Here is a 26,157-nt window from a genome sequence, read left to right on the forward strand (position 1 = left end):
AGAGTAACTCCAGCACCACCGACAGGTCACAGCTCTGACTGAACAGCTCATCTCCTGTGGCTCTTGCCTTTGTTACTGCCTGGGTAGAAGAATGTTTGGTGGGATCTCTGAGCTCTTTTCAAGGAATATCACTCAAGGATGCTTCTCTAGTACTGTACTAGAAACAGCACCAGCTGTACTGACACAAAGAGCTTATGGACACAGTCACCACTGCTGAATGGCTTTATTGAGTCTCTTGAACTACATTTCCCCCAAAGGTCACCCTCTGATGTCCAAATTGCAAATGAAATTAGAGGCCTTCTTGTTGTTAAAGCTGTCCACGGTGCCAAGGCTTCCATCATCACCACCAGAAATAAGTCATGTTCTCTGTGGCACCCTCAGGCTTCTATTGAGGAACCCAAAACGTGCCTTTTTCAGGGTATTTCCATGTAATTCCCAGCTTCTCCACCCTTCTCCACAGTGACTGCAAAATACCCCAAGTACTGTAGGAACCAAGTAAGAAACCACCATCAGCAAGTTGTTCAGGCCCTGTCTGAAGAGCAGCTTTCACCAGAGCATAATTAACTTGGATTCAGGGCACCTTTAGCACACAAACCATTCATAGGCTCCTTTACCTTGAGTATTTCTACATCACTGGTGGTTTGGACATTTTCAGCAGTGAAAGGGGTTCTAGATGAGGCTCTGGAACCTCCACTTCCTCCCAAAGCTACATGACACTTCCTGGTCTGTAAAGTCTGTATTTCCACTTCTCAGGTGGAACAGGTTGGGCCCTTCCAAGCTCTTTGTGCAGTGATATCCATCCCTGAACAATGTTTTCAGCAAAACACTTTTTCACAGGATACAACTGCATTCACAGACAACTTCCACGATCCCCTGACTGCAGGATCTTGCAGTACCAAAATTCTATGTAGCTTCTTACAACAGACATCTGGGGAAGACTCAGTAGCTCTTCAATTCTGTTGCTCTCTCCATCTCTGGTCTTCCCTGGGCATTGCTTTCTGTTTGGCCTAAGATTTCAGTCATACTGAGCCTGGATTGCCTAAGGAGAGAAGAGAGAGTGCAAAGCAATTTTATTTCTGTATCCTCCTGACAGAGACATGACTGCAGAATCCAAGCTCTTGAAAATTTCTTCTAGAACTAGTAAGTTTCAGTAATTCACATGACCAGTGTCATGGCCTTTTTTCCCCCCAAGCCTCCAGCTATCCTCCTTCTTTCCTCTCTTTAATAGGGATGGAAAGAAGGCAGCAATGAAGGACAGACTGGGAAGAATTAAATCAGCGTTTCTAAGACTGGTATGTGAACAACACCAACATCCAAGAGAAGAAACTGAGGTTTAGAAAGCCTAGTGTGTTGTGGTTTCTCTAAATGTTTGAACCCACAGGCCCAGACACCCTCCTAGTCCACAGCTGAAGGGGCAGAGCTGCTCCTCACCACTCTGCCAGCCTCTGTTCGTACAGCTCCCTGCGCTCACGGCTCCTCTTCTCCTGCAAGGTCTCACCAGCCAAGCCATACATGGCCATCAGGAGGCCTCCTGCAGGAACCCTGAAGGAGGAAGCACAGCAGTCTCCAGTCACCCAGGGGACACACAACAGCAATAACTTACTGGCATCAGCAAAAGGAGCATGCAGGGGCCCAAAACTCACAGCACAGCACAGACTAAGGTACTCCTGTTCTACTGTCACCCACCAACCTGTGACTCACTGGAGCCACAGTGATAACATATTTTGAATTTGCTCATTGACAGGCACACACAGGACAAGGGAGTGGAAGGATTTATGGTGCTCAATGCAGATCCCATAGAACACCTAAACCATATTTCAGACAGTGACACCCCTGCTCAGCTTCTATCCAGCTCTGGAAGTACTTGTGTTTTCACTGGTAAAGCTCCCTATGCTGCTTCCAGGCATGCTCACAGCTGGCACCATCCTGAAGGTGCCAAGCAGCACAAATAAAGCTCATTCTCTTTTTCAGGTAGGATCCTCAGATTCACTTGTGAGGATATTTAGAGGTCAGCACTTTGAGAAGAAATCGCAGCCCTGATTGAAAAGTCAGATTTCTCCTGAGTTAGAGGTCATTGTCCAGAAGCACAGAGCCTCTGAGACAGAACCATGGGATCCTCCATGCCCCAGGGAACTTTAGGAGATTCATGACTGCAATACATGCACAAAGACACGTGTCACCTTACAGCCCAGCCATGCAGCTACTCCCTCAGTGTTTCCTACTGGCTGCCAGTTCACATTTTAGCTGTGGTGGAGGTTATGTTGCTCCCTCTAATAAGCAAACAGCAGCAAATGAGATTTTCTACTGAGAGCACTGAGCTCTCACTACCGAGAAAGCAGCAAAACACAAAACAAGAAACAAAGAAGAAAAGAAAAACAGTTTAAAAGGTGGAAGAAAAGTGATCATCATGAGAGATACAGAGACTCCCTCAAGGCAAGAGAGGAAGGGAAGCTCCTGTAGCCCCACCTGTGACTGCAGGCTCGGTGTGTGCAGCAGTCACAACTCACCCAAAGGCCGTTCCAAATACGACGCCGCCCGCCAGGCCCTGCAGGCCCAAGTGCATTCTGAACAGGGCTCCTGTGAAGGCTAAAAAAAGAACAAACCCACTGAAACTAGAAACAGCCCCGCCACAGACATCTCACACCAACACAGGGAGTTGCTTTGCTGCATTTCTCTTCTCCATGAGCTGATATCTGCTTTTAACAGAGCAGAAACCAAGTGCATGGCTGGTGGGACAAACCTTCACCACAAAGTCACCATGGTCTCTGCACTGAAACATTGCACAAAGCTCCTTCTGCTTCAGAAAAACTGCCAAAGTTTTTGCTGTATCACAGAAGTATCTATGACAGTAAAACCAAGCTCTCTCTAGGCTGGAGCATGATCTCCCTCACCCTTTTTTCTGTTCAACAACAGCTAATAATAGTAGCTGCCATGTAAGGCAGAAAAGACCAGTAAAAAGTGTATCCAACTGTAAGGGCAATAGAGCCTGTAAAACTGAACAAGCAGATCACATACCCAGAGTCCTGTTGCCAAAAGTGGGCATGCAAAACTTAGCATGGAAAAGGCAGCCTATAAACAGTGTGCTGAATTGTTACCAAGACTGGAAATAAAAAATGCTTTCTCTGTTAAACAGGTACCAAGTGTTACCTTTACCCCACAGAAGGATTTTTCACCCAAAACACTCCAGCAAGTATCTTGAAGATGAACTGATAACCACAAAACTCCCCAATGGTTTCGGCAGTGCATCAGTATCTCTGTTACAAATAAAGACTCACAGCAGGCAAACAGAGCAAAGTCAGTGGAATAAGAAACAAAACCCAAGAGCACAGAAGTTGCTCAATCCCAAGGGATGTGGAGACTTGCTAATGTTTTTCTGCTGCAAGCCTTGCTAACAAAGAGAAGCACACAAGGTTACAGCACTCTTACCTCCTGCTGCAGCAAAATTACTGATGGTGGTTTTATCGCGGTACGCAGACAGCCCCGTGCTCACCACGCTGCAAAGGCAAGGCACACAGGTCAGCAGCTGCACATGGAAAAAGAGGGGTAGCAAAACACAGCCTGAAATAAAGCTGGATTTCATTAAGCCAGCCCTCAGGTTGCCTCTAACTGCCTGGCTGCCCATCTGTTTAGAGCACACACATGCCAGCCATGACTTCTGTGACTTTACTGTGGGCAGCTGCACAGACACAGGCCAGGGAATATCGGAGTTCCTGAACTGGATCTGACACACTCCTTCTTTATTTTAATCAAAGATTTTTCTTTCCTATCATACAGAATCAGAATGGTTTAGGTTGGAAGTGATGTTAAAGGTCACCCAGTTCCAAGCCCTCACTGCAGGCAGGGGCACCTTCCTCTGGACCAGGTTGCCCAGAGCACCATTCAGCCTGGCCTTCAACACCTCCAGGGATGGGGCAGCCACAGCTTCTCTAAATGCCCTGGGAATATGTAATATAGTCAAGGAGAAAATAATTTGAGCAATGAAAAGGTCCTATCAGTCAGCCAGTGCTGATGTAGGACATTTACCCCAGAAGCTGATCCATGTGTCAGTAAGATCCTGCCTTGTAAACAGTCCCCAGTACAACAGCCTAAGTCACACTCATGACATCAGCAGAGTCACCCACACTTGTGGTACCAGATTTCCCTCTGAGGTAGGCAAACCAACTCCTCCTAAACATCAGCCAAGCCCCAAAACACTGTTCTCAGTTCAGCAGCCACATATCCCCCATCCTCCTGCTGATTGATAAGCCAGCAGCAATCCTCCTCTCCTTCCCAACACAGATCAACCCAAACAATTTGGGTTTTAACTGTGAAACTTGGAGTTTTCACAACTGCAGGATGGAATTTTCAACTTGGGCTTTACAGAAACAATGTGGAGCAGCAAATAGCTTCGTTCAGAGCCCGTTCCAAAGGGCTGATGAAAAAGGGACAGATCTGACTGCAGGGGTGACACCTGGTGGAAGATGACGAGGTTACATGTCAAATCCAAAGAAATCCAGAAAACCCAAAGAAATCAAAAGATCCAGGAAAGAAAGCACACTAACTAAGCCTAAAAACAGCGACTAAACTAAAAAGAGCCTCAGAACCAAGAGACAGTGAGGAAGAAATTTAGAGAGGAACAAAAATGATAGGGAGACAGAAATATAAAGTAATGCCAGTCAATACTGTGGGATCTTAAAAGCAGAAGGAGAACTTAAACAGAACATACCTGCAGAGAAAGTCAGTGCAGGTTTAAATTTATAAATTTACTGGTTTGAACAACAGGGAAGGAGATATTTCTATATAGGGGCCTGAGTAAATGTATGTATTGCAGTAAAAGATCTCCTGACCAAGAAGCAGGAACAACACTGCTGTGAAGAGCTGCGTGTGAGAAAACCACCCAGAAGGTATGGGACTTTAGAAATATGATAACAACAATATGATTACAACATTTGGTGACCCTGACGTGACAGAAGATAGGACAGCTGAGAGCTGTGGCAGCCTGAGAGCTGGGACTCTAGAAATATAACAACAACGAGTGGGGGATAGATATGTGTATTGGTGTATTGTAACTGTAACTGAAAAATGTGTTAAAAGAAAAGGGGGAAATTTTGGGGCCTGAGTAAATGTATGTATTGCAGTAAAAGATCTCTGTATTGTATGTGACCCTGTCCCAGTTCTTGTTGTTCTGAGTGGGCTGCAGCTGTGATGCCCTTCATTGGGTGGCAGCTGTAGCCCGTGGAGGTAGCTGGGATAAAAGGGGGTGGGCTGGTCAGGGAGAGCCTTGGAGGAGCCCTGGTGAAGAAGCTAGAACAACACTGCTGTGAAGAGATGCTGTGAGAAAACCACCCAGAAGGTATGGGATTCTAGAAATATGATAACAGCAATATAGTTACAACATTTCTAGTTTAAAAGGGCTTTGCTCAGAAGACTATGCTTAGTTTGATGTTCTCTTGTCAGGAATGCACAAAGCACCCAAGGAAGAAAATGAGGGCAGCAGAACACCCTCTGCATTGGTTTTGTGTGTGTAGGAAAAATCTGAAGGCCTAAACAGGTACCAAGAAGTGATAGGTCTGATATTCAGCAACTGCTCAAGAGCTAGACAATCCCCTGCAAGTGTCTGAGGACAAGAACAAAGAATTGTGAGTAACATGAGTGTACACAAAGCAGGAGTAGTGACAATTGTGAGTACCACTGGCATATACAAACTGGGAGTAATGAGACATAGCAGAAAGGACAAAAATCAGTGTGGGTTAGAAAGCACTTCCAGAAACTGCTAGCACACTTTAACACTCCCTCAGAGAAAAAGCACAAAAAGAAATGAAGGAAAAGCAGAAAGCAGCTGTTGTCACCGCCATTTTTTCTGGAAAAATCCCTTGGCCCAGGATTTTTATTGTGGGAAGCTGGGAAGCCTCAGAGAAAAATGAAAACAATTATCTGATTTACTTCTCCTGTGCTTTGCTGCTTTGGAATGTGCTTTGAACATTGTTTACCAACAGGTAATTGTTCATTGGTCCCATGTGAATTGCTTTGACTTATTGGCCAGTTACAGGCCAGCGGTGTCGAGGCTCTGGAGAGAGTCATGAATTTTTCACAAATATCTTTTAGCCTTCTGTCTGTATCTTTTCTGTATTCTTTAGTACAGTTTAGTATTGTTTAATATAATATAGATCATGAAATAATAAATTAGCCTTCTAAGAACATGGAGTCAGATTCATCATTTCCTCCCTATGTTGGGGGTCTCAGAAAATACCACAGCTGTCAAGAAAGAACAGCATTCAAATCAGTAACAGATGTCCAAACAGGGCTTTTCCCTGCTTTAGGGAAACAGGGAAATTTAGGGTTTGTGTTGATCCATTAGGAGATGAGAATTGTGGGGCAATTCTAAAAGGTGACACCCTCTTCATGCTCCTGCCTGATCAGCCTGACTCAGGTTAAGGCAACACCAGGAGCCTCCCTCAGTCACCAGAGCAGTGGGCACGGCTGGCAAGGACAAGAACCAGCAACCCCTGCCATGCCATCCAAAAGGCCAGTGGAGGCAGTGGCACCCCAGAACATCTTGATGTCAAACATGTGGATGCCAGCTGGGAACGCAGGCACACTTGCAGAGGAGTGAGCATGAGGGGAGAGGTGTCAAATGTGTGACATGGTCTTTCCCTCTCCAGTTCCCTTTGCCTTCCCCATCCTTTGCCAACCTGCTCCATTCGTTTGACTTGTTTATTCCTGCCAGGTCCCAATTGAGGGCATATCCAAATGTCTCAAGGCATGAATGGGGGCAAGGTTGGATGCTTGATCTGTGCATTGTGTTTTATTCTTTCCAGACCTCCTTGCCATGTCCCAGTGGTGAGGATATGAAGAAGGAGTGATTGGGACAGCCTTTGATCCCCCCAATACACAAGGCAGGAAGCCCTCCTGTTGGGGTCTCTGCAAAGCTCTCCCCAGCTGGATTTGCAGGAGTCCTGGGAGATGAGGTAAGCCAAGGTGTCTGCTGCTGTAGTGTGCTGTTCACCTCACTCTTCCCATCTCCTGTGGTGATTTTACACAGTCAGCTGTCCTATGTATTTAGGCAAACCTCTGTGTATTCATCATATTGCCCCTCTATGATGATCCAGCACAATGTCAAACCCAACAGCAATGCCCCAAGAGCAGAGGTGGTGGTGGGGAAGAGGAGGCAGGGCTTCTCAGGATGGGTCTCCTGCTGGACTTGGCTATTATTTCAGCCACAGCTTGGCCAGCTCTGTGTGACTCCAGCAACTGAAAGCTTAAGGACAATTAATCATCTTTGCATCCTGTTGTGTTTACATGCTGCACTTCCTCTTCACCACCATGGCCGTGCTATGAAGGTTTGCCTCCTTTCACGGTACACCCATCCCCTCCCTTCCCTTCCCGCCCCCTGCCCTGCTCCCCATGCCATCAGGAGCACTCACTTGAACACGGTGGCGAAAGCCGCGACCCTCCAGCTCCAGCGCCAGCCGTAGCGGATGAAGCTGCGGAGGCCCGCGCGGTGTGCCGATTGCTGAGGGGACAGAGAGGACATGTCACAGCTCACAGCCCCCTGCCAGCTCCCGGCAGGACAGGGCAGGGCACTGACGGTGCCCCAACTCTGATCGAGTCAGCCACCTCCGGAGGAAAAGCTGCTCCCAGCCACCTCCGGGAAAACCGAGAATCGATTCCAGTTTGGAATGTCAACTGGTCTTTCTAATCCTGGGTGGACTGGGAGGGCTCTTTGAGGAAAGCAGCAGAGGAGAAGGGAGGAAAACCAGAAACTACTTCATTATTATGAGTATTCATAGGTATTAATAAATAATAACCATCAATAAATAATAGTGAATAATAACCATCTGCATTAAATGTTAAGATACCATTAAGCTCTGCTATTTAACACTGGCACTTAAAAGTTTGAAAAGAGGTTTTTTACAATAAGTGATTAATGCAAGCTTCACAAAAATTTAAAATGTGCAGTTAATGCCATGAAAGTAAATAAATTTTCTCTTCTAGTGCTTGTGTTGTAGGTGCTTTGCCTGGGTTCTGATACACCACAGTCACCAGAGTGAAGCCAGGCAATGGTAATTTTCAGGTCACCACATCAGAGGCAAAATCTAATGGTAAGTAATACAAAATTTACGTCAGGCAGATTTTTAAAGGGTTTTTCTTCCTCCTAATCCAGGTAACCAACACTTTAATTGAATAACAAACACCCAGAAGTTCAAATACATCTATAAGATGTCACGGGTGTTCTTTGTTGTGCTGTTGTTCTAAAAGAATTTTAAATGGTCTAAAAACGACTCACATTAACAAGACAAGAGTACAATCCCAGATTGATACTATGAAGCCTCCTGTCAGCGCACTAAAACTGAGAAGCAGAAAGCCTTTTCTAGACACATTAATCAGGTTGGTTTGTTGCCAACGAAGGACACTTTTCTGAAGCTGACCGCGTGCAGTTTGGGTGACGGGCCCCGCTAATTCCCGCACAGCTGACCTGCACTCACTTACACACTCCCAGCAAACTTTTTGTCCCAGAACCGGGCTAACACACGCGTCCCACACACGCGAGGCCGCCGGGCCTGCTGCGGGCCCGCTGTCCCCCCAAAGGCGCCTCCAAGGGCACCTTCCACGCCCGGCGCCTTCCCGAGCCGAGGCCTCCCCCGGTGCCCAGCGCTCCCCGCGCAGCCCGGGGCCCGTACCACGGCATCGGCGCGGTTCTGGAAGATCTCGCCGTGGCTGCCCTCGATGAAGGCCTTGCGGGCGCTGACGAAGGCGGGCAGCCCCCCGTAGAGCCAGCCCACCACGCCCGCCGTGAAGGCCGACTTGGCGATGTTCATCGTCTCCTCCGGGAACTGCTGCTGCTCGCTGCAAGGTAAGGGCAGCCATGGGCAAAGGGTCAACGGGGGAGGCACGGCGGGACCGCCAGCACCCAGCCCGTCCCACCCGAGCCCGGCCCGGAGCTCACTCTAGCCACCAGAGCTCCCTGAGCCGCTCCCAGCCCGTCTGCGGCAGCGGCGCGGGGCGCCCGAAGCCCGCCTGAGCGCCGGGGAGCTCCGCCATGGCCGGGCCAGCGGCAGCGGCGGCGGCACCGACAGCGCCCCCTGCGGCCCGGCGGGGCACGGCGCGGAGGGGCTCCGAAGCGCTCGGCTCTGCGTTAATTACTGATTAATTACTCCAAATATTTGCCACTCTGTGCAGGGCCAGGTTTGTTCCCCTGCGAGAGAGATGAGTTTGGGGGCTGTGATGCCCGGTTTGCATAGAACAGAGGAGGAGAAGCCCCCGGGCTTTGAAGACGCAAATGCTGCACGGCGAGATGGTGCCTCTCACTGCCTTCCCTAAAACAACTCAACTCCCTCTGTTGTGAATCCTCCTTTCACCATAGCAGCGAAAGCTCCCCACCAGGGGAGGTGCCTGGGTCTTCCCACCGAGCCTGTGCATATTTTATGGGACTGGAATTCCCGGGATTCTTCCCCCACTTTTGCCCAACCATCACTCTGGCCAAGGGCCACCTAAGCTGCAACTATCAATTCTCGTTGCAAGATCTACAAGTGGAAAAGGTGAGGCTCTGCAGATCTCTTATTCTTTTCTGATGAGGCAACATGCAGTCAGCAAAACTTCATTTTTGTTTGTTTTATTCTAAAAAACACTTTGTTACAAATGGTTTTAAAATATACAGAACTGTTCAGTTTCTTGGAGTGCTGTCTCTCCGTTGGCTAAAAATAGAAAACCAGGAAACCCTTTCCACTCTGGCACAGTTTTCCTGGCAAACCAGGTTCTTTTAATGCCACATTCTGTTTCCTTTGCTGGATGGGATAACCCCAGCACTGGTCCCAAAACCAACACACTGCCCCAGCAACCAGCACTTGATCCATAGGACCAGCTGCTATGTCCCTGCTCCAGGGCTGCAAGGCCTCTGTGAGGGCACACAAATATTATTGTTCCATGCAATTTCCTTCTTCCCTGATCCACACTGACTGCAGAGGGGCCTGAGAGCTATTGCTATCATCCTCTTCCATTATAATGTGCTGCTTTTTCAGCCTTGAGGCTGCTTTACCAACAGGGGTGCTCCCCTGGGAGGCTCCTGTGTCCCTCCTGCTACCCCACACTCTTCCTGCGTGGGTGCCAGAGAAGATGCTGCTGCCTCCCAGCCTCTCACCTTAGGGGGCACAGAGCATTTCAGGAATTGCAGTTCTCCTTAGCTGAGAGGCTGTGGTGGGCATAAACACAGCAAGCACAGGCAGCCTGTGACCAACCCAAAATGGGTAATGTGAGCAGTAGCTGCCACTGTGTGACTGAAGACATTCCCTCAACCAGGCTGAAGGAGATGAAAAAAGAAGTGGCACAGCTGTGGGGAAGGAAAGCAAGTACTGAAGTGAGTAGATGTTTTATCAGTCTCAAAAAACCCCAAACCCTTAAAAAACCCCAAACCAAAAAAACCCAAAATAATCCTGGAAGGATTACAGAAGGGAATCAGAGCAGACTCTGCACTTTTGGAAAAAGGAAGTGCTGAATCCACCTCTGTGAATACTTTCTCTGAGTTCCTAAGGATGACATCCCAGGCTGTCTGGCCAGGCAGCTGGTGAGAGATAATTAACAGGGGCTCAGTTGTGCAGGGCTGTGCAGGCACCCAGCTCATCTGCTGGAGGATGAACCATCTCTGTCTCAGCTACCAAGCACATCCCTGATGGTGGCCCCATCACAGCACAAGCTGGTCCCCTGTGAGGTAGGTAGGGTAACTCTGCAAGGATCAGTTATCCTTTCAAGGGCATGTCAAAACCTTACCATCAACCTCTAAAACCCAACATAAAGATAAACTCTAAGCTATCCAGAAATGTAGCCCCCAAATCCCAGTACCTGCTTCTGTCAGAGAACACCTAATACCCCAAGTGCTATCACCCATCTGGGAAAACATTTGCCAAACAAAGGGGCAAGTATTTACTAGCTGGGTGCAGCTCTCAGTCTGTGTCTTTCACTGTGACCTTTGGTAAAAAGTCCAGTAAGGCTCCTCATTGACTGAATGGGATTTAGGATCATTTTGAGACAGGTAGTAACTAAGTCCTAAATGCTAACATCCCTCCTCTAGGCATGACTGACCACCCCACTGAATAACCTTAATCCCATATGCTCCTTAACATTCTTGTGGTGACAATATAACCAGGTCCCAGTGCCTGGAAGCAATGTCCAAGTCAGCCTGCTGCTGACTTCTCTGTAGTTCTGCTGTGAAAGGTAAGTCTGAGAGAGCAAGAAATAAGTTAATACTGATCTTCAGATTTCCACAGTGATCAGTTTGAGCCTAAGAGAAAAACAGAGAACTCTCTACAGTTCTGTTTTCAGCTGTCCAGAAGTGATCTCGTTGTAGCTCTTCCTCCTTTTCACTTTGTAAGTCAAGATTTGGGAATATTCAGACAGCAGATGCTCCCAGTAGCAAGAGATGTCCTCCATGTCCAAGTGCTCAGTGATGAACTGACGTCCCCTAGAGACACACAAGGCACAGTCAGGCCTGCTTCCCAGTTCCTACAAGAGTCATTAGTTCTGGTTTGGATGTATATCAACTTTCACACTTCCTTGTTTCAAATGAGAAACATGCACTGCTCTGTACTGTCTGTTTTAATTTTACAATTTTCATTCATGTTCACAGCCCTGACGTTGCAGTGCTTTGGCTATCCTCAGGATGGTATTTGCTATCTGGGATAATAAATATCAGATTTCACTTATCACATCCAGCTACAGCAGCAGTGATGCATGGTGCCTCAGACCAGCCTGGATAGATAATGGTTACAGTGCAGACACAGCTCCCAGGAGCCAGCTTGTCCCATACTGAGATCAAAGTTCCCAGCCTCTACCAGCTTTCCATGGGGCTCCTGACATGGGTCACATGTGAGCCAAAGAGCACAGCATCCTGCTCTCTGCTTGCTCTCACTGCAGAAGGTCAGTTATACTGCACCCTACCAATACTGGGTGGTCTTTGATGGGCAGCCTGATCAAAAGCAGTGTAAGAAAATGTTTTGGAAGAAGACTGCCTAATAGCCAGGTAGGACATGCTACTTACCTCTCTGAAATTTCTTGTGCTATGGCATCATTTTCCTTTACAAACTGCAAGAGCTCCCTAAAATGAAGACACACACACAAAAAAAACCTATGAAACAACTGGCTCAGTGGAGAACATCACCCCTTGGCTAAATTGTTGGGGAGGTTGAGGTTAAGAGTCTACAAGTGAGTGAAGATGCTGCTCACCTCAGAGCACAGAAGAAACTTCTCTTCTTGATTGTTTCACATCAGTTCTGGACAACATCCTGAAATCTGGGAGCTAACACATTTTTGGCCCACTGATAAGTTCTTCTTCCCCCTTATCTCTGCTGCCCACTTGTAAATTAAAGTGTCTAGTGCCTGCTGATTTCAGTGAGAGCGAAAGACCTACTCCAGTGAAACTGTACTCCCCAAGCAAAGGATTCTCCGGGGGTAGTGATGAAAAGACCATGAGCTCCAAGAGTCCTTGCCTGATGCCTCGGAGGGGAGGCACTTCACGGCCTTACACAAACCATCCCCCCTTCCCAAAGGCTTCCCCACGGTATGGAATGCCCCAGGGAGTGCCTCAGGCCCCACACCTGACATCAGAGAGGTCTGACTGCACGGGGATGTAGTGGACCCAAGGCTTCAGCTGGGGGTAGAAGAACTCCAACCATTCCTCTCCGACGTGGAAGACGAGCGAGCCGCAGAGGAAAAGGTGCTTCAGGCGGAAACTGGCCGCCACTCCTCGGAAATTAAACAGGTACCTTCAACAGGGGAGCAAAGAGAGGCACCTGGTTACACATCCTGTGTCAGGAAGTGCGCTGAGGTGTGCTGGTCTCCAGGCAGCAGTGAACCTTCCCTGGCAGGCAGCAGCTGGGCAGCATAGAGGTCACTAAAGCAGAGGAAAGGTATTTATCTGGAGCTGCTCACAGGAAAGGTGAGCTGAAGTTAAGGTGAGTTTCTGCTGTCTGTCAAAATTCAGTGAGAAATTCAAGGTGTAAGGCTTTACCTTTGATAAAGGGCACCTCCCTGTGACAAACCAATGAGGCCCTGTGGACAATTGCCAGCAAGGCATGGAAGGTCACAACATGGATTCTGTGACCCTATGGCTTTGTCAACCACAAGGAAATTTTTCCCAATTCTCTCTTGCCTTGCAGTGAAGCTTTTCTGTTCACTGTTGTGCTTTGCCACATCTATCTCAGGTTATTTTTTCCTCTGGGATTCTGCTTTAATCTGAATGTAATTGTTTGATATTAACTTGGGAATGCAACTCCAGGAGGTTAAATGGGCCAGCACACAACAGTTCAACTTTGCAGATAACAAAGAATCCACAATTTTGTTTTCAGTATTTTCTGCCAAGTTAGTAAAGTGGGCTTGACTGTGGCAAGGGGATATTTCTCTTAGCAAACTGTATCTCATAGGGATGTTTGTTTGCTTACTTGTTTTCTTTATCAAACCCACATTTCTCCTATTATATGGAAAGCTATTTTTCCTATGGGTAAACCTCCCCAGAACATAACTGATCTTTGAAGTAAAACATTTTGGGCTGAGGGAAGAGAGTTCTTCCTTTAATGAAACTATTTTGGGCAAGATGGAGCTTATATATTATATATATTTTGGGCAAGATGGGAATTACAGCTAAACTTAGTTCAGCAACAAATAACAAGGAGTAAATCTGAAATCACTTTGCATCCTTTGTACTACCTAGGATCTCAAGGCAGGGATGAGCAGCTCACTGTATTAGGAACTCAACAAATACATGTAGAGATGTAACAAGAATGATGGTCTGGAAGCAAGGAGATGCCTCTGTCCAATTCCAGACACAGCTCCCACCATCCATGACCTCACCCTGCTGTAACACCGACACTGAAAGGAGCAGACAAAAGTTCATGTTGACCCTGCCACCCTGGGCTGCAGCAAAAGTGTGTGAGAAGGTCTCAGCCTACACCATATGATGGGCTGGGGAGCACCAGAGTTGGGCAGTGTATGTGTAACAGAAGGGAGAAATCGGTGCTTCAGTCTAGTGAAATGCAAAATGAGACAAGTCAATCACATTTGCACAAAAACACAGATTCAGCCAAATGACTGAGCTCTTATATCAGCAGATTCTGGCTGGCAGAATCACAACTAGCAGAAGAAAAAGCAAAACATCTGACACACAAGTGCATACACAGGAAGAGTTTATATTGCACATAGAAACCTGTGAGAGTGTTACACCAAAAAACCCTCATTAAGCAGTTAAAGAATAAAAACCTTTGTAAATCAAAACCACATTCTCCTAAACAACATAAAAAGTATGAATTAATACTGGGCCTGCTCAATCAGATTTCAGGTTCTCTCTTGTACTACACACACCCAGTGGTAGCACTTGTCATGCTAAGCTCCCAAATTTTTAGCTGTCTTATATCTGCTCACAAGCTTTCATATCTGCATGAAGCTGGTTGTTGAATTAGACCTTAAAATAAAATGAGATCCTACACCATGCTAGGAAAGACTAACCCACAGCCCTTGAACAGCTTTACGAATCAAAACTCTTACTTGTATTTGCAGTGATCAACCAGTGGAATTTCCTTTGCAGGAGGCTTTCCTAAGGTGTCCTTAAAATAAAGAGAATTTAAAAGCAAAGCCAAACAAACCAAAACAAAACAGTAAGCTTCAAATGGTTATTTAACTTGTTTTCCTTCTCAGTTAGAAACAAAGGTAAGGTGTCAAAAGCTTCCATTCCCACTTCTGAGAAAACCTTCTCTGGTGGGCTGTTAGAAGGATCATAAAGAATTCCCAGCCCTTCAAACATGAAAAAAAGCTCAGTAAATTACACACTGCCTGTAAGTGAATGCCAGCACAAACACATTAAATGATAATGTTTTGTTGGCAGCTACAGAGTAGAAAACAGCTTGGGACAATGGACTGTGTGAAGCCAAGTGTAACTGGATTAGCCAAGACTGTCTGGAGAGAGCTGGACTGTAGACTAAGTAAGAAACTAAAAAGTTATCAGCGACAGTTATCAGAAAGTTATCTACAACAGGATCAAGAAATGGAGCAAACAGAAAAAGGTTTGAAGACTGACAACACGAGAGAGGCAGCTCAGAGACAAGAAGGGGAAGGGTCGGCCAATTTTGTTGTTGTGGGAGAGGAGGAGATTGGCAGAGATTCATTTTCTTATGTGTTCTCCTTTCCTTGAACAACAAGCGTGGAAGGAAGGAAAGTGTTTGGCCTGCCAGACTCCAGAGACTCCTTCCTTTCATGTGCCAGAGAGGTGCGGCCATCAAGGGAACTACAAACCTCCCCCACTCTAAAGGATCAGCCACAACTCTCCAACAAGATGTTTCTCTCCCATCAAAGCCATCCTGCAGTGCCACCCTTTCTGGCCTTCACACTCAGGAGACAGACAGACAGACACCCACGCACCTTTTCAGATTTCCAAGCCTGGTTTTTAGTGTACTCAGCGTCAACAAGTTCTGGGTTTTCTCGGGACAGCAGGATGAGGGGATCTCTCTCAGGGCTTGTTCTGAAAAAGAAATGCTGTCACTAATTGCCAATCCTCATGACTCAACACAGCTAACAGACTAGAGGACTTGAGGCATGGCTTCTTTCTGAGGCTGACCTCCCTGTGTGCCTCCAAAACACTGTGAAGTGTGCACCACAGTGTATTTCTGGCCAAGGGTATATAAACAGAAGAGAATGAGTTATGGGTACTAAAATTATTTGACTGACTATATATTTAACAGTATTATTTTAAAATTCCCAGGACAAATCCTGCTTTCTTTATCCAGATGAGTGCCAAATGCTTTAACTCCCACCTCAGAGGAAGTTAAAAGATGCTCAGCATCCTCAGCCCTCTGACAGGGCTTTAAAACACTGCTGATAAACAAGGTTATGACATCCCTGAGACACATTCCTCATCAGCTGCTGAGCCTACCTGGAAAGCCATTAAATCCTTCCCTATTGGGGAAGGGGAAGAAACAAAATATGGGGTTTAACATTGTTTCAAACTGTCACTGGAGAGAGGCCAAAAAAATCTTCTCTTATTCCCTACCACTCAGGTAACTTAAGGCCAGAATACTTTTCATTCAGTGTGGATCACTTGCACAGCAAATAAAGCATTCACATTGGCAGGAAGCATGAGCAGCAATATTAAATCTTTAAATTTGTATCAAGCACCTGCAGTTCCCTTCAGAGAACAAAACAAGCGGGCTCCTGAGGTGACAGTTTTAGTCATTAAGAAATAATGTGGCAAATCCGTCACAACTTCTGTTTCCAATATTAGGTGATTATAATAAACTAGTTGCAAATGGCAGTTCTTGTGGAGAATAACTAATAGTGCAATGCTGTACAACATGTTTCACTTTCCTTACTTTTGGAAAATACACTCTTAATTAGGGTTTAGGTGTAGGAGACATGGAAATTTCTATATACAGAGAGCTGTCACAGCCCCTCTTGGTAGCATCTTCTGTTGCAGGAGAAAATGCTCACCTGGATCCTCGGAAATATCCCTTAGAGATTTTTTTCTTCCATGGCCATTTCTCTGCAGATCTGAAAATATTTTTTACACATGGCAATAAATGATTTAATATAACCATGAAACAACACTGTCGTCAGATTTCACAGCATGGTGTCTTTTTCTATTCTTCATTTTTGATGGAAATCACTTCCTTTATTATAGCATAAAAAAACCTCTCACCCAGCTCCAATGAAACAGGTTTTCCTCTAAATATTGTGTTTAAGGCAATATAATATAGGCTAATTTCCAGAACACCTTTCAGGCAAAACAATGTATTACACACAGCTCTCCACCAAACCTTGAAGGGTATTAAAAGTTTACCTAAGCTTTGAATCCACTTTTTGAGCTGTGGCTTTATCTTGCTGTAGTGAATATGGATAGTGAAAAACAACTAGAGAGTTTCTAATCAGTCATTTCCCACTACAAAACAGAACTACCAATCAAGAAACAAAAAACCCACCTAGTGTTTTGCACTTAAAACACAAGAGTTCATTGTTTTTATTAATCACTTTCATTTTAAACCTAATCAAGTCCTTCAAAGTAGCTGTTCACCTGGGGTTTTTCCTGCCAGTGCAGTCAACCTGCCTCACCACTTCTCAGGGAACTCTGCCATGCTTTTCTGCTGCACCTGGTGGAACATGCAGGTCCTGACCCCCAAGCTGATCTACCTGTGCAGGTCAAGCTTTGCATCTCCTTAGAGTGAAAACACAAGGATGAGTAAATGCTTGGCACTCCATTACACTACAACACATCAAGCTTTAGCTATGAATAATCATGTGGATCTTCAGATTTTGAAGAGCAAAAGATTCAACTTTGCATTTGGATGTCAATTACATAGAGGTGGTTTTTGCTATTTTGTTTCTGTGTTCAGTCATTGTTGCACACTTGGTTTGTCACTTCCCATGGGAAGCACCCCCTTACTCTTCCAACAAATCAAAAGATCCTGCCAAAAGGAAGACTCCCAGCCAGAAATGTCTTCTGTTTAGGCCAGTAATGACTCCTGATTCCTAGGAATGGTTCCAGGTTTTTCTATTGCACAATGACACTCAAGTAAAAGCAGATCTAAAGAAGGCTTTCCTTTAGCCTTCCAGTAGCTTATACAAACATCCTGGATCATCCCTGCAGTGAAAAAAACATAGCTCCTAGAGAAGTAGCTGAGAAGAAAGAAGAATATTTCTGTATGTCAGGGGAGATTTCTGCAGGCAAAAGATAACTGTTACTTTATTGACAAACCTGCTCTCCCCAAACCCGATAGCAATCTGGCCCTGACAGCATGAAGGATGTGCATAGTTTGTCCTCTGCATTCCTTACTAAAGGGTTGCAAACAGAGGAGCTAATTATAACTTCCAGTGACATCATCCAAGGTTTCCATGGAGAATTCCCATACAGCAGTCAGGCTGTAGGTAGTTCATGTGAGGCAGCAGGACAGATCACAGGCCAAAAGACTTATGGTCTTGGACATCAACACTGGCCCAGTGAAAGATGGATTTTTATCTTCCATGATACTTTCCCCCACACACAACCATTTCCAAAACCTACCTTCTGAGGTCCTCTCTCATGAGGTCCCAGCGCCCTAAACCTGTTGGGTAAATTGGCCAAACAGCTGGTCCTCCTTCCCAAAATGTCCAGGCAGGATACATGATGTCATTGTATTCAGATGTCTTGAGAAAAAGGAGAGTAATGCAAGAATGAGAGTAATATCTACTTTGTTTTACTGACTGAGCCCACCAGTATAGTAGGAGTCCTAGTAAAATATCTGTATTGTATATTGAATATTTGTATATAGGCCTTGCCCTGGTAAGCCCTGGTTGTTTTTGATGGGCTGCAGCTGTGATGTCCTTCACTGGGCTGCAGCTGTAGCTAGTGAAGATAACTGGGATAAAAGGGGGTGGGCTTGGCCAGGCAGGGAGAGCCTGGGAGGGGCCCTGGCTAAGAAGCAGCAACAAGCAGAGGAAGATGTCTGTGCTGTGGAGAACTGCCCTCAAGAAATATCACTGAGAAGGTATGGGTCTCTAGAAATATGATTGTGACAGTATGGAACTCTAGAAATTGAATACAACACACCAGTAACGAATGTTCCTTCTGGGAGCTCTGTTGGCTTTCTCCATTATGTGTCCAAAAGAGCTTTGCAGTCACCATTTGCTGGGCTTACATAATTACAGAATTATCAGAGTTGGAAGGGACCTCTGGAGATGATCCAGTCCAACCCCCTGCCATGTCAGGGTCACTTAGGGCAGGATACACAGAAACACATCCAGGTGGATTAAGAATGTGTACAGAAAGGGAGACTCCACTCCTCCCTGGGCAGGGTTCATATGAAGATAGTTCAATACTGAAATGCTTCAATGATTTTTAAAAGGCCTTGTCTTCTTGTGTGATGAGACAGGACTTTCACATAGAAAACAGCAATAGAGATCCATGATGCAGCTGATTAGTTAATAGCAAAAGACTTGAGCTCAACTCACCTTTCTAAAGGCTTGTGCCTATGTGTAGCTACAAATGTTTTTTTCTGATGACAAGTCAAGAGGCATTGTTACCTCCTCAGAGATAGAGGCACTTAGAGACACTTTGACATTAAGGTTTCCAAGACTTTGGTTCATTCCAGACTTCCTAGAGGTAACTTAACAATTCACTGTAACAAATATCCAGGTCATGTAACAATTCCAGCTTCTAACTCCAGTTTGGTTGTTTAAGTCCCCATATATCATCAGAGCGAAGACCAGCACTTAAGACTAAATTCTTCCATGAAACCAGACTATGGGCAACTTCCTTGCCCTAGTAGTAAACTTCCTACACAATTATCCATCTCTCTATCCCCTGGAGGTACTGGAGAGTCCAAGGTCACTGAGGTAGTTAGGAGGTTAGTGCACATGACTTATGAACAGGGGCTGAGCAATGGGTTTGTCTGTGCACAGGAAGAAAAGGCTTAGGGGAATGTAAATGCCATCTCCTTGTGCCTAATGGGAGAGTTCAGGAGGAGGCACGCTCTTTTCTGTAGTGCAGAGCCAGAATGAGTGGCAGCAGGCTTTGATTACAAGAGGAGGAATTCCAGTTAGACAATGGGAAATGTGTTTTCATTCATCAACTCTGTCTGTGGATGCCATGTCCCCAGGGATGCTCAGATCTGAGCAGGATGCAGCCCTGAGCTGTTCCTACTCTGAGCAAAGGTGCTGGACTGGGTAACCTTCTGAGCTCCCTTTCAACTTGAATGAATGTGGGCTTCTCTATCTTCTCAGTCCCGCTACAACCAGACACTGGTAACAGAGCATGACAGCTCCATGATCAACTTTATGAGATGCAGACCAGGAAAATATTTCCATCTTTTATACTTTCAGCTTTAGAAAGCACATAGGACCAGCACCCTGAAGTCTTCCTAACACTGGCTGCTGAAATGTGAGCTGTGGCTGGGTCACTGGTTTTCAGACCCTGCCCAAGATAGGGCTGAGGTTACAGTTCAGATACTGGACAACAGTGAGTGCAGAGCTCAGTGTCTTGCAGGGTACTCAGGGGCAGAATGATGAACACAGCTGCAAAGACTAAACTCCTGCAACCTGCCTTGCAAAAACTTGGGTTCTGCTGGCTAGAGTTAAGGTTGTGCAATGGTCGAGGGGCAAGACAGCTTGGCTTTACTGCTGCGTCCAGCAGTGAACGTGGTTATTGCCTGTACTGAAAATCTAGAGAGAATTTTAGGATTGCTGGGGAGTAGTCAATAGTTATGGATCATATTATGGTTCAGATTGCATGAGCTGAAGACTTAGGTTCAGAGTAAGATGCTGCAAGTTAGCAGAAACAAAGCTGGGTTTGAACTAGCAAGACCAAATAGTTCATTGCTTCTCCTTGCATATTACTGCCTGCTGGAGTACAGCCAAGAACAGGAGTTGTCATGAAAGTGCAGCATTTGGGCATACAGGGCATAATCCAAGGCAAAGCAAGATTAACCAAAGCTTGAGGTGTAAGAGCCTTTTGCTGGAAAGGATGAGACACTATGCTGCAATCAGGTTTAACAGTGGAAGAGGTAGGAAAACATGCAGGGAGGCTCATGAGAACAGAGAAGCAAAGAGCAACTGTCTCCATGCATGTGTGCACCTCTGCATATGTGTGCACATTTGCAGGTGGAAAAGGGAATCCAAGAGAGAAGGGTTCAGAGAAGGTGACAAGATTATAGAAACACCCATCTGTGACACCACAAAAAAAGGACTAAAATATTCACGTTAAACGAGATTATTATATGACCCCTGATATGATCAAAAATCCTTGATGTTGCGGGGAAACTATGGCTACAATTTTAACAGAGGTATTGTAGCAAATGGGAGGAATACTGGCAGATATCCCACCCAGGTGTGTATCATTCTACTGCAGCAGAGGTACACTTTTTGACCTGGAAGAGAAGCTAATGAGGGGAAAAGCTGATTTATCCAATTGATCTGCAAGTCTGTCTGTCAGAAAACTGGAAGCGAAAGGAAACAAAGGGCAAGAAGGAGCAAGCAATTTCAACACACAGAAAATCTGCAGAGAACCATCCTCAAAAATATGTTCCCAAGAGAAAGAAGAACATGCACATCTTGGAAATGCTCAGCTTTTCAAGGTGTGTGTACCTTGCTGAAGGAGAAGACTGGGATGATGGGTTTCATCCACTTGGGAACCTGGGGGTAGTCTCGCACATTGATCACCATTTCCATGTCAGGGAGGTGCTGGATGATCCCCAGAATGAAGTGCTCAATTCCACTGCACCTGAGGACAAATGACATATGGCAAAAGAGCTATAAGGAGGCAGATTCCTGCAGACTGTTGCAGGCCTTCCTCTGCACAGAGGCAGAGGAGATGGTGAGCCTAAGCTGTACCATGATGCAAACTGGGAACTGCCTACAGCAGCCTCCAAGTCTCACTGCAGCATGGACACCAATGGGGCAACACATCCTACAAAATCTGGCCTGACCTGAATTTCTCTGGGATTCCACAACCAACCAACCCTTTGTGCACTGAAGTGCAACAGTGACACTTTGCTATTGATGCATATAAGCCTAATAGTTATTTTCCAAGCTCCTGCTCTGATGAGGAATTCAGACCTCTGAAATATCATTGTGCCCAATAGCTGCCAGCTTGGCAGTGTTGAAAGCTTTCTTCTGTCCCAGCTGGGGAGAGCAGATCCTCTGCACAGCTCTTACCTTGCAGGGAACATGCAGTCCTGCTCACGATACAGTCTGTGTTTGATTATTTGGTAGTGGGTCCCGAGCTTGCGGCTCACCACGTCTGCCATCGTCTCCTTGGAAATGCCGCCTCGAAAAGGAGCCAGGTCCTGCTTCCAGACACTGAAACAAAACCACCAGCCACTATTATGTACCACAGGGAGGATATTGTGTATGAAATACTGCGGTGTGCAGAACAGGCTTCTAGGTAAAAGAAGCTCCATGTAGCTTCTAGGAGCTCTGGTGTGAGAATTGGAGTCTTGGAAGTTCCTCAGAGGTTCAAGCTTCACACTTTTCCCTATGTGCTGTTTGTCTGAACACAAAGCCCAGCACAGGACAACTCAGGTCACTCTCTCACAGAAGTACCTGACATACCCAGGCAGGTTGTGGGTAAAACCCTCCAGCTCACTTCAGCCTTGTGCCCTGGCTCTCCATAAATGATGGGGCACACCAAGACCAAATTCGTCACACAATGTCACGCTGTGCAGACATTAAAAATGTAGGTAACAGTCTAGTTGCATGAAATACCATCACCCAGGAACACTGGGTGAGTGAAAGCTGGCCCAGGAGGACAGGCCTATGCAGCACATGTCTTGTGACTTCTGCACACCACCAGCGAGCTCCAGGAACACAGTATGGAAGAACAAATCTAATGAATAAAAGAAAACACAAAAGGAGGATGCAACTTACGTAAAATTACTCTAAAAGTCCTGGAGCATGTAATCAACAGTGTCAGATTGTAACAGCTGAGGAGACATTCTTTGCTTTCAGGTAGACATTGCATCAATGTTTCAGTTTAAGAAAACATTGCCAGGGTGGTCCCACTGTGTGAGTGGTCAAACACTGGTACAGGCTGCAGAGAGAGGATGTGGAGTTTCTTTGGCATATTAATGTTGGGACATTCAAAACCTGACTGGTTGCAGTCCTGGAAACCCTACTTGAGCAGAAGGGTTGGACTTGATGATCTCGAGGTCCCCTCCAACCTCCATAATTCTGCTATTTCCTAATTGAATAGAGAGCAGTAAAACTGTGTCAGGAATTGCCACTGTGCAGATAGTCTGACCACAACAGCATGAGCAGTCTGGTATGGATGCAAACGGGATGAGCTTGAGAACAGGGAGAGAGTTGCAGTGCCATGGCACGTTCCCAGCATCCTCACTTCATGTTACTAGTACCTGTCATGTTCTGCATCAGATTTTTGGAGCTTGTAACCACTTGGGAAGGTGTTTGGCCCAAAGGTGGGCAGGAGCTGGTGGGGTGTATGTTTAAAGATTAGGATATGTTTTTAGGCTGTACCTTGGAACTTAGGAAAGACTGGAAGGCTCGGCTAGATGAGACTTTCCCCCATCAATATTTCAAGAGCAATGAATATCAAAAACTCCAAACAGAGAGTACGAACAGTAGCTCAACATGACTCATCTGATTTTAAAAGCCAATATAGCACTCAAATCCCAAAATGAGTGAGCACATCTGATATTTTTAAATAGGAAGCTTGAAGTTGGGCATCTGTGTTTCTGCATCTGAAATCCTAATCCTAAAGGCAGAAGGATGTGATAACTCCTAAATTCCTTTCTCTCCTTTAAATATAAATGGTGATTAAAGGTATTAAACCCCCCAGTCCCACTGAGTGAGAAGGCAGAGGCAGGCTGTTAAGAGAAATGTCACGAGCTATGTATTTGGTTTATTGTGTGGTCTATATGAAATGCTAACACACTGTATGTTCAGCTGCAGAGGGTAACAAAGTGTGTGACCCATAGCTGCAGATGTGACACTTTGGGGCCAAAATATTCCCTGGTTTATCCCCCAGTTCACCAGGGCTGCCGAAATTATTCCCTCCTGAGACCTGCACAGTCAGTGAGTATTCCCTCCTATGTCCGGAGACGTACACAGTCGAAAGGAAACCAGTCTCTCACCTTTGGTGGCAGCTGCAATTTTCCTTTACACACGGCTCATAGGCTTCCACAGCTTTCTTAATTTGCCCAGTTATCGCTTTCCACTTGGCATCTAAAACACACAGGAAGGAAAAGCCAAAGGGTTCGATCCGCCCGCCAGCAGAACGAGCGGCGGGCTGGGGAGGCGGGGAGCGGGCAGCGGCTCGGGCGCGCCTTCCAGCCCGCGGGGCGCTGTGCTGGGGGAGCCGCCCGCCCGGCCCCGGCCCCGTTCCGCGGTCCCGTCCCGCCGTGCCGCCACTCACCTGCCGCCAGGGCGGGCTGCAGGCGGCACAGCACGGCCACCATGGCCCACAGCGCCAGCGCCGCCCGCCCCGCGGCCATGGCCGCCCCGCCGCACGGCCCAAGATGGCGGCGGCGCCCGCCCCGCGCGGCCATGGGAGCTGTAGTTCCCGCCCCCTCGCTGAGGGGGCGAGCGGGCATGGGGACATTGCCGTGTCGCGACAGAGTGACCTGTCGGGCACTGCCTGTCGCGATAGATGGGGCCGTGCTGCGCAAGCAGCCGCTGCCCAGAGGGGCTCTGAGCGTGCAGCCGGGATAGCCCTCAGGTATCCTCCTAGTTCTGCCCTCAGAACCCACCAGCCCCACACAGCTCCGGGTGCCCTCTCTCCCCTCGGGTTTTTTTGGGGGAGAATTTCCCCCAAAACGCCTGGATTCATCAAGCACCTGGTCCAGCCTCTAAGAGGCTCTTCTTCCTGGCCCGATCACTCGCTGTCGCCAAGGCCTGCTTCAATTTGAACATCGTAAGTTTCAGACTGATTCGTGTCAATTTCTTTGCAATTTCAGGACTGTGGACTGCAAGGGGTCATGGAATCATGAATGGTTTGGGTTGAAAGGGACTTTAAGCATTATTTAGTTCCTGCCATGGGCAGGGATGTTTTCCACTAGACCACGTTGCTCAGAGCTCCATCCAACCTGGCCTCGAGCCCTTCCAGGCAAGGGGCATCCACAACTTTAGGCAACCTGTACCAGTGCCTCACCACCCTCACAGTAAAGAGTTTTTACCTAACATCTAATCTACACCCATGCTCTTTCGGTTTTAATCCACTGCCCCTTGTCCTGTCACTACATGCTCTTGTGAAAGGTACTGGAAGGCTGCAGTTAGGTCATCCCTAAGCCATATTTTTTCCAGGCAGGACAAACCAAATTCTCTCAGCCTTTCCTTGTAGGATAGCCCCTTCATCCCCATAGTTATAGTGGTCCTCTTTTGGACTCATTCCAACGGGTTGATGTCCTTCAAGAATTAGATGATCTTTAAAGATCACTTCCAACTCAAGCTATTCTTCTATAAAAGAAGAGAACTGAGAATCGGTGGTTGAGCACCATCAATATAATGTGTAGGACTTTCACTTTGCAAAATAGTTTGTTAGAATGCAGTATTCAAAGCTTAGTGTTTGGTAGTTGAGTTTGGGTCAGTTCAGTCATATTTGGCCATCCTTCAAGAGAAAGGCCTATCAGCTGGGGGCTAGATGCAATATTCATGCTGATAAGCACCCAAATAAATGTAGGTTAGAGGGGCTGGGGATAAGCAGGTGCCATCCAAACATTAATCCAGATGAGTCAATTAATGTTTTTTCCTGAAGTTGAACATGGGAAAGTCTGTCCCATCTTCATGGGGTCTGTATATCCAAATGTGAACACTAGCCTAGTTTGGTGACTTTGGATTCCAGGAAGAGGAGCTGTGGTTGCTCATTAATAGGAAGGAGCCACATTTACACTAAGTTTCTCTAGAGTGAATTGATTAGCCACAACAGCCTCTAACTCCACTAGTAATAAAGGCCTCTTTTGTGTGAAACTGAATCAGTCCTGTAGGTATTTGTAGGTTTGGGTGGAGAAACAATTGCCAGAGAACAGACCAAAGAGGAAAAGCATGTGCTGACAAGGAGCGTGAAGGTTTCCCAAGGACTGCTAAATTCCAAAGACCAGTAGCTCTACTGAATTTGCAAGAGCTGATAAAATCCAGGCACTGAGTCTGCTCGCTCTGTCAAGGCCCCAAGTGAATATTGGGATTAACCCCTGGCTGTGGGACCAGAGGGCAGCAGCTCCTCCAGGCAGAGTCTGCGGGGTCCTGTGTGCACCCATTGAAATAAGTCGTTGAGGGACTTTCTGAACACCTGCTTGGAAGGTGCTAGTGCCAGCACAGCCCTCTCTACTGGGGTTGTCCCTGTGAGGGAATAAGGGAATCTTTGTGTATTATTTGCTGTTAATAGTCACAACTTCCTAGAGTGGAAGCTTTGAGTACTTCTGGCTGTCTCATCCTAAACCCTTGTTGCATGGCCAAACATTTTTTTAAGCAAATCAGGAAAATTAATCCATTCTTTTCATCTTCTCCTTGAGATCCTCTGTCTTCCTTTTGATTTATGCTTTCTTTCTTTTCCTCTACAGTTCTTCTTAGGACTACAGTGGCCACAGATCCAACTAGAGGCTGGTCTGAAGACTCCCCCAGAAGTGTGAACATTCGTAAGGTAAAACCAAAAAATTGTCAATACTTTTAAGTATCTATATTTGCCTCCACTGGCCTCACTCAGTCTTAGCCATCTCTACACCACTA

The 26,157-nt window shown here is 46.5% G+C and overlaps 2 protein-coding genes across 2 annotated transcripts; both read right to left on the minus strand.

The window, feature by feature from the left end:
• Positions 1 to 206: 206 nt before the first annotated feature.
• TIMMDC1 (translocase of inner mitochondrial membrane domain containing 1) lies at positions 207 to 9,039 on the minus strand. Its single transcript, XM_059466793.1, has 7 exons — positions 8,927 to 9,039; positions 8,661 to 8,826; positions 7,404 to 7,492; positions 3,427 to 3,494; positions 2,508 to 2,586; positions 1,432 to 1,542; positions 207 to 1,039 (listed from the first exon to the last, which is right to left on the minus strand). Exons 1-7 carry the CDS (start codon positions 9,019 to 9,021, stop codon positions 940 to 942), a joined length of 708 nt encoding a protein of 235 aa, XP_059322776.1. The 5' UTR covers positions 9,022 to 9,039; the 3' UTR covers positions 207 to 939.
• A 541-nt stretch (positions 9,040 to 9,580) lies between these two features.
• POGLUT1 (protein O-glucosyltransferase 1) lies at positions 9,581 to 23,939 on the minus strand. The gene is made up of 11 exons (XM_059466900.1): positions 23,852 to 23,939; positions 23,571 to 23,661; positions 21,637 to 21,780; positions 21,067 to 21,202; positions 18,011 to 18,132; positions 16,444 to 16,503; positions 15,379 to 15,478; positions 14,509 to 14,567; positions 12,567 to 12,734; positions 12,011 to 12,067; positions 9,581 to 11,434 (listed from the first exon to the last, which is right to left on the minus strand). Exons 1-11 carry the CDS (start codon positions 23,928 to 23,930, stop codon positions 11,278 to 11,280), a joined length of 1,173 nt encoding a protein of 390 aa, XP_059322883.1. The 5' UTR covers positions 23,931 to 23,939; the 3' UTR covers positions 9,581 to 11,277.
• Positions 23,940 to 26,157: the final 2,218 nt, after the last annotated feature.

This window comes from Ammospiza nelsoni, chromosome 2 (genome assembly GCF_027579445.1).
Source record: "Ammospiza nelsoni isolate bAmmNel1 chromosome 2, bAmmNel1.pri, whole genome shotgun sequence".
NCBI classification, from domain to species: Eukaryota; Metazoa; Chordata; class Aves; order Passeriformes; family Passerellidae; genus Ammospiza; species Ammospiza nelsoni.

Coding starts and splice junctions, on each gene's coding strand:
- TIMMDC1 (XM_059466793.1), bottom strand. CDS start 9,021: ATGGCGGAGCTCCCCGGCGCTCAGGCGGGCTTCGGGCGCCCCGCGCCG. Junction 7,493..8,660: donor AGAACCGCGCCGATGCCGTG/GTACGGGCCCCG, acceptor CTGTCCCCTCAG/CAATCGGCACACCGCGCGGG. Junction 3,495..7,403: donor GCTTTCGCCACCGTGTTCAA/GTGAGTGCTCCT, acceptor TTGCCTTTGCAG/CGTGGTGAGCACGGGGCTGT.
- POGLUT1 (XM_059466900.1), bottom strand. CDS start 23,930: ATGGCCGCGGGGCGGGCGGCGCTGGCGCTGTGGGCCATGGTGGCCGTG. Junction 21,781..23,570: donor AATTGCAGCTGCCACCAAAG/GTGAGAGACTGG, acceptor GTTTTGTTTCAG/TGTCTGGAAGCAGGACCTGG. Junction 14,568..15,378: donor AGGCTTGGAAATCTGAAAAG/GTGCGTGGGTGT, acceptor CTTTATTTTAAG/GACACCTTAGGAAAGCCTCC.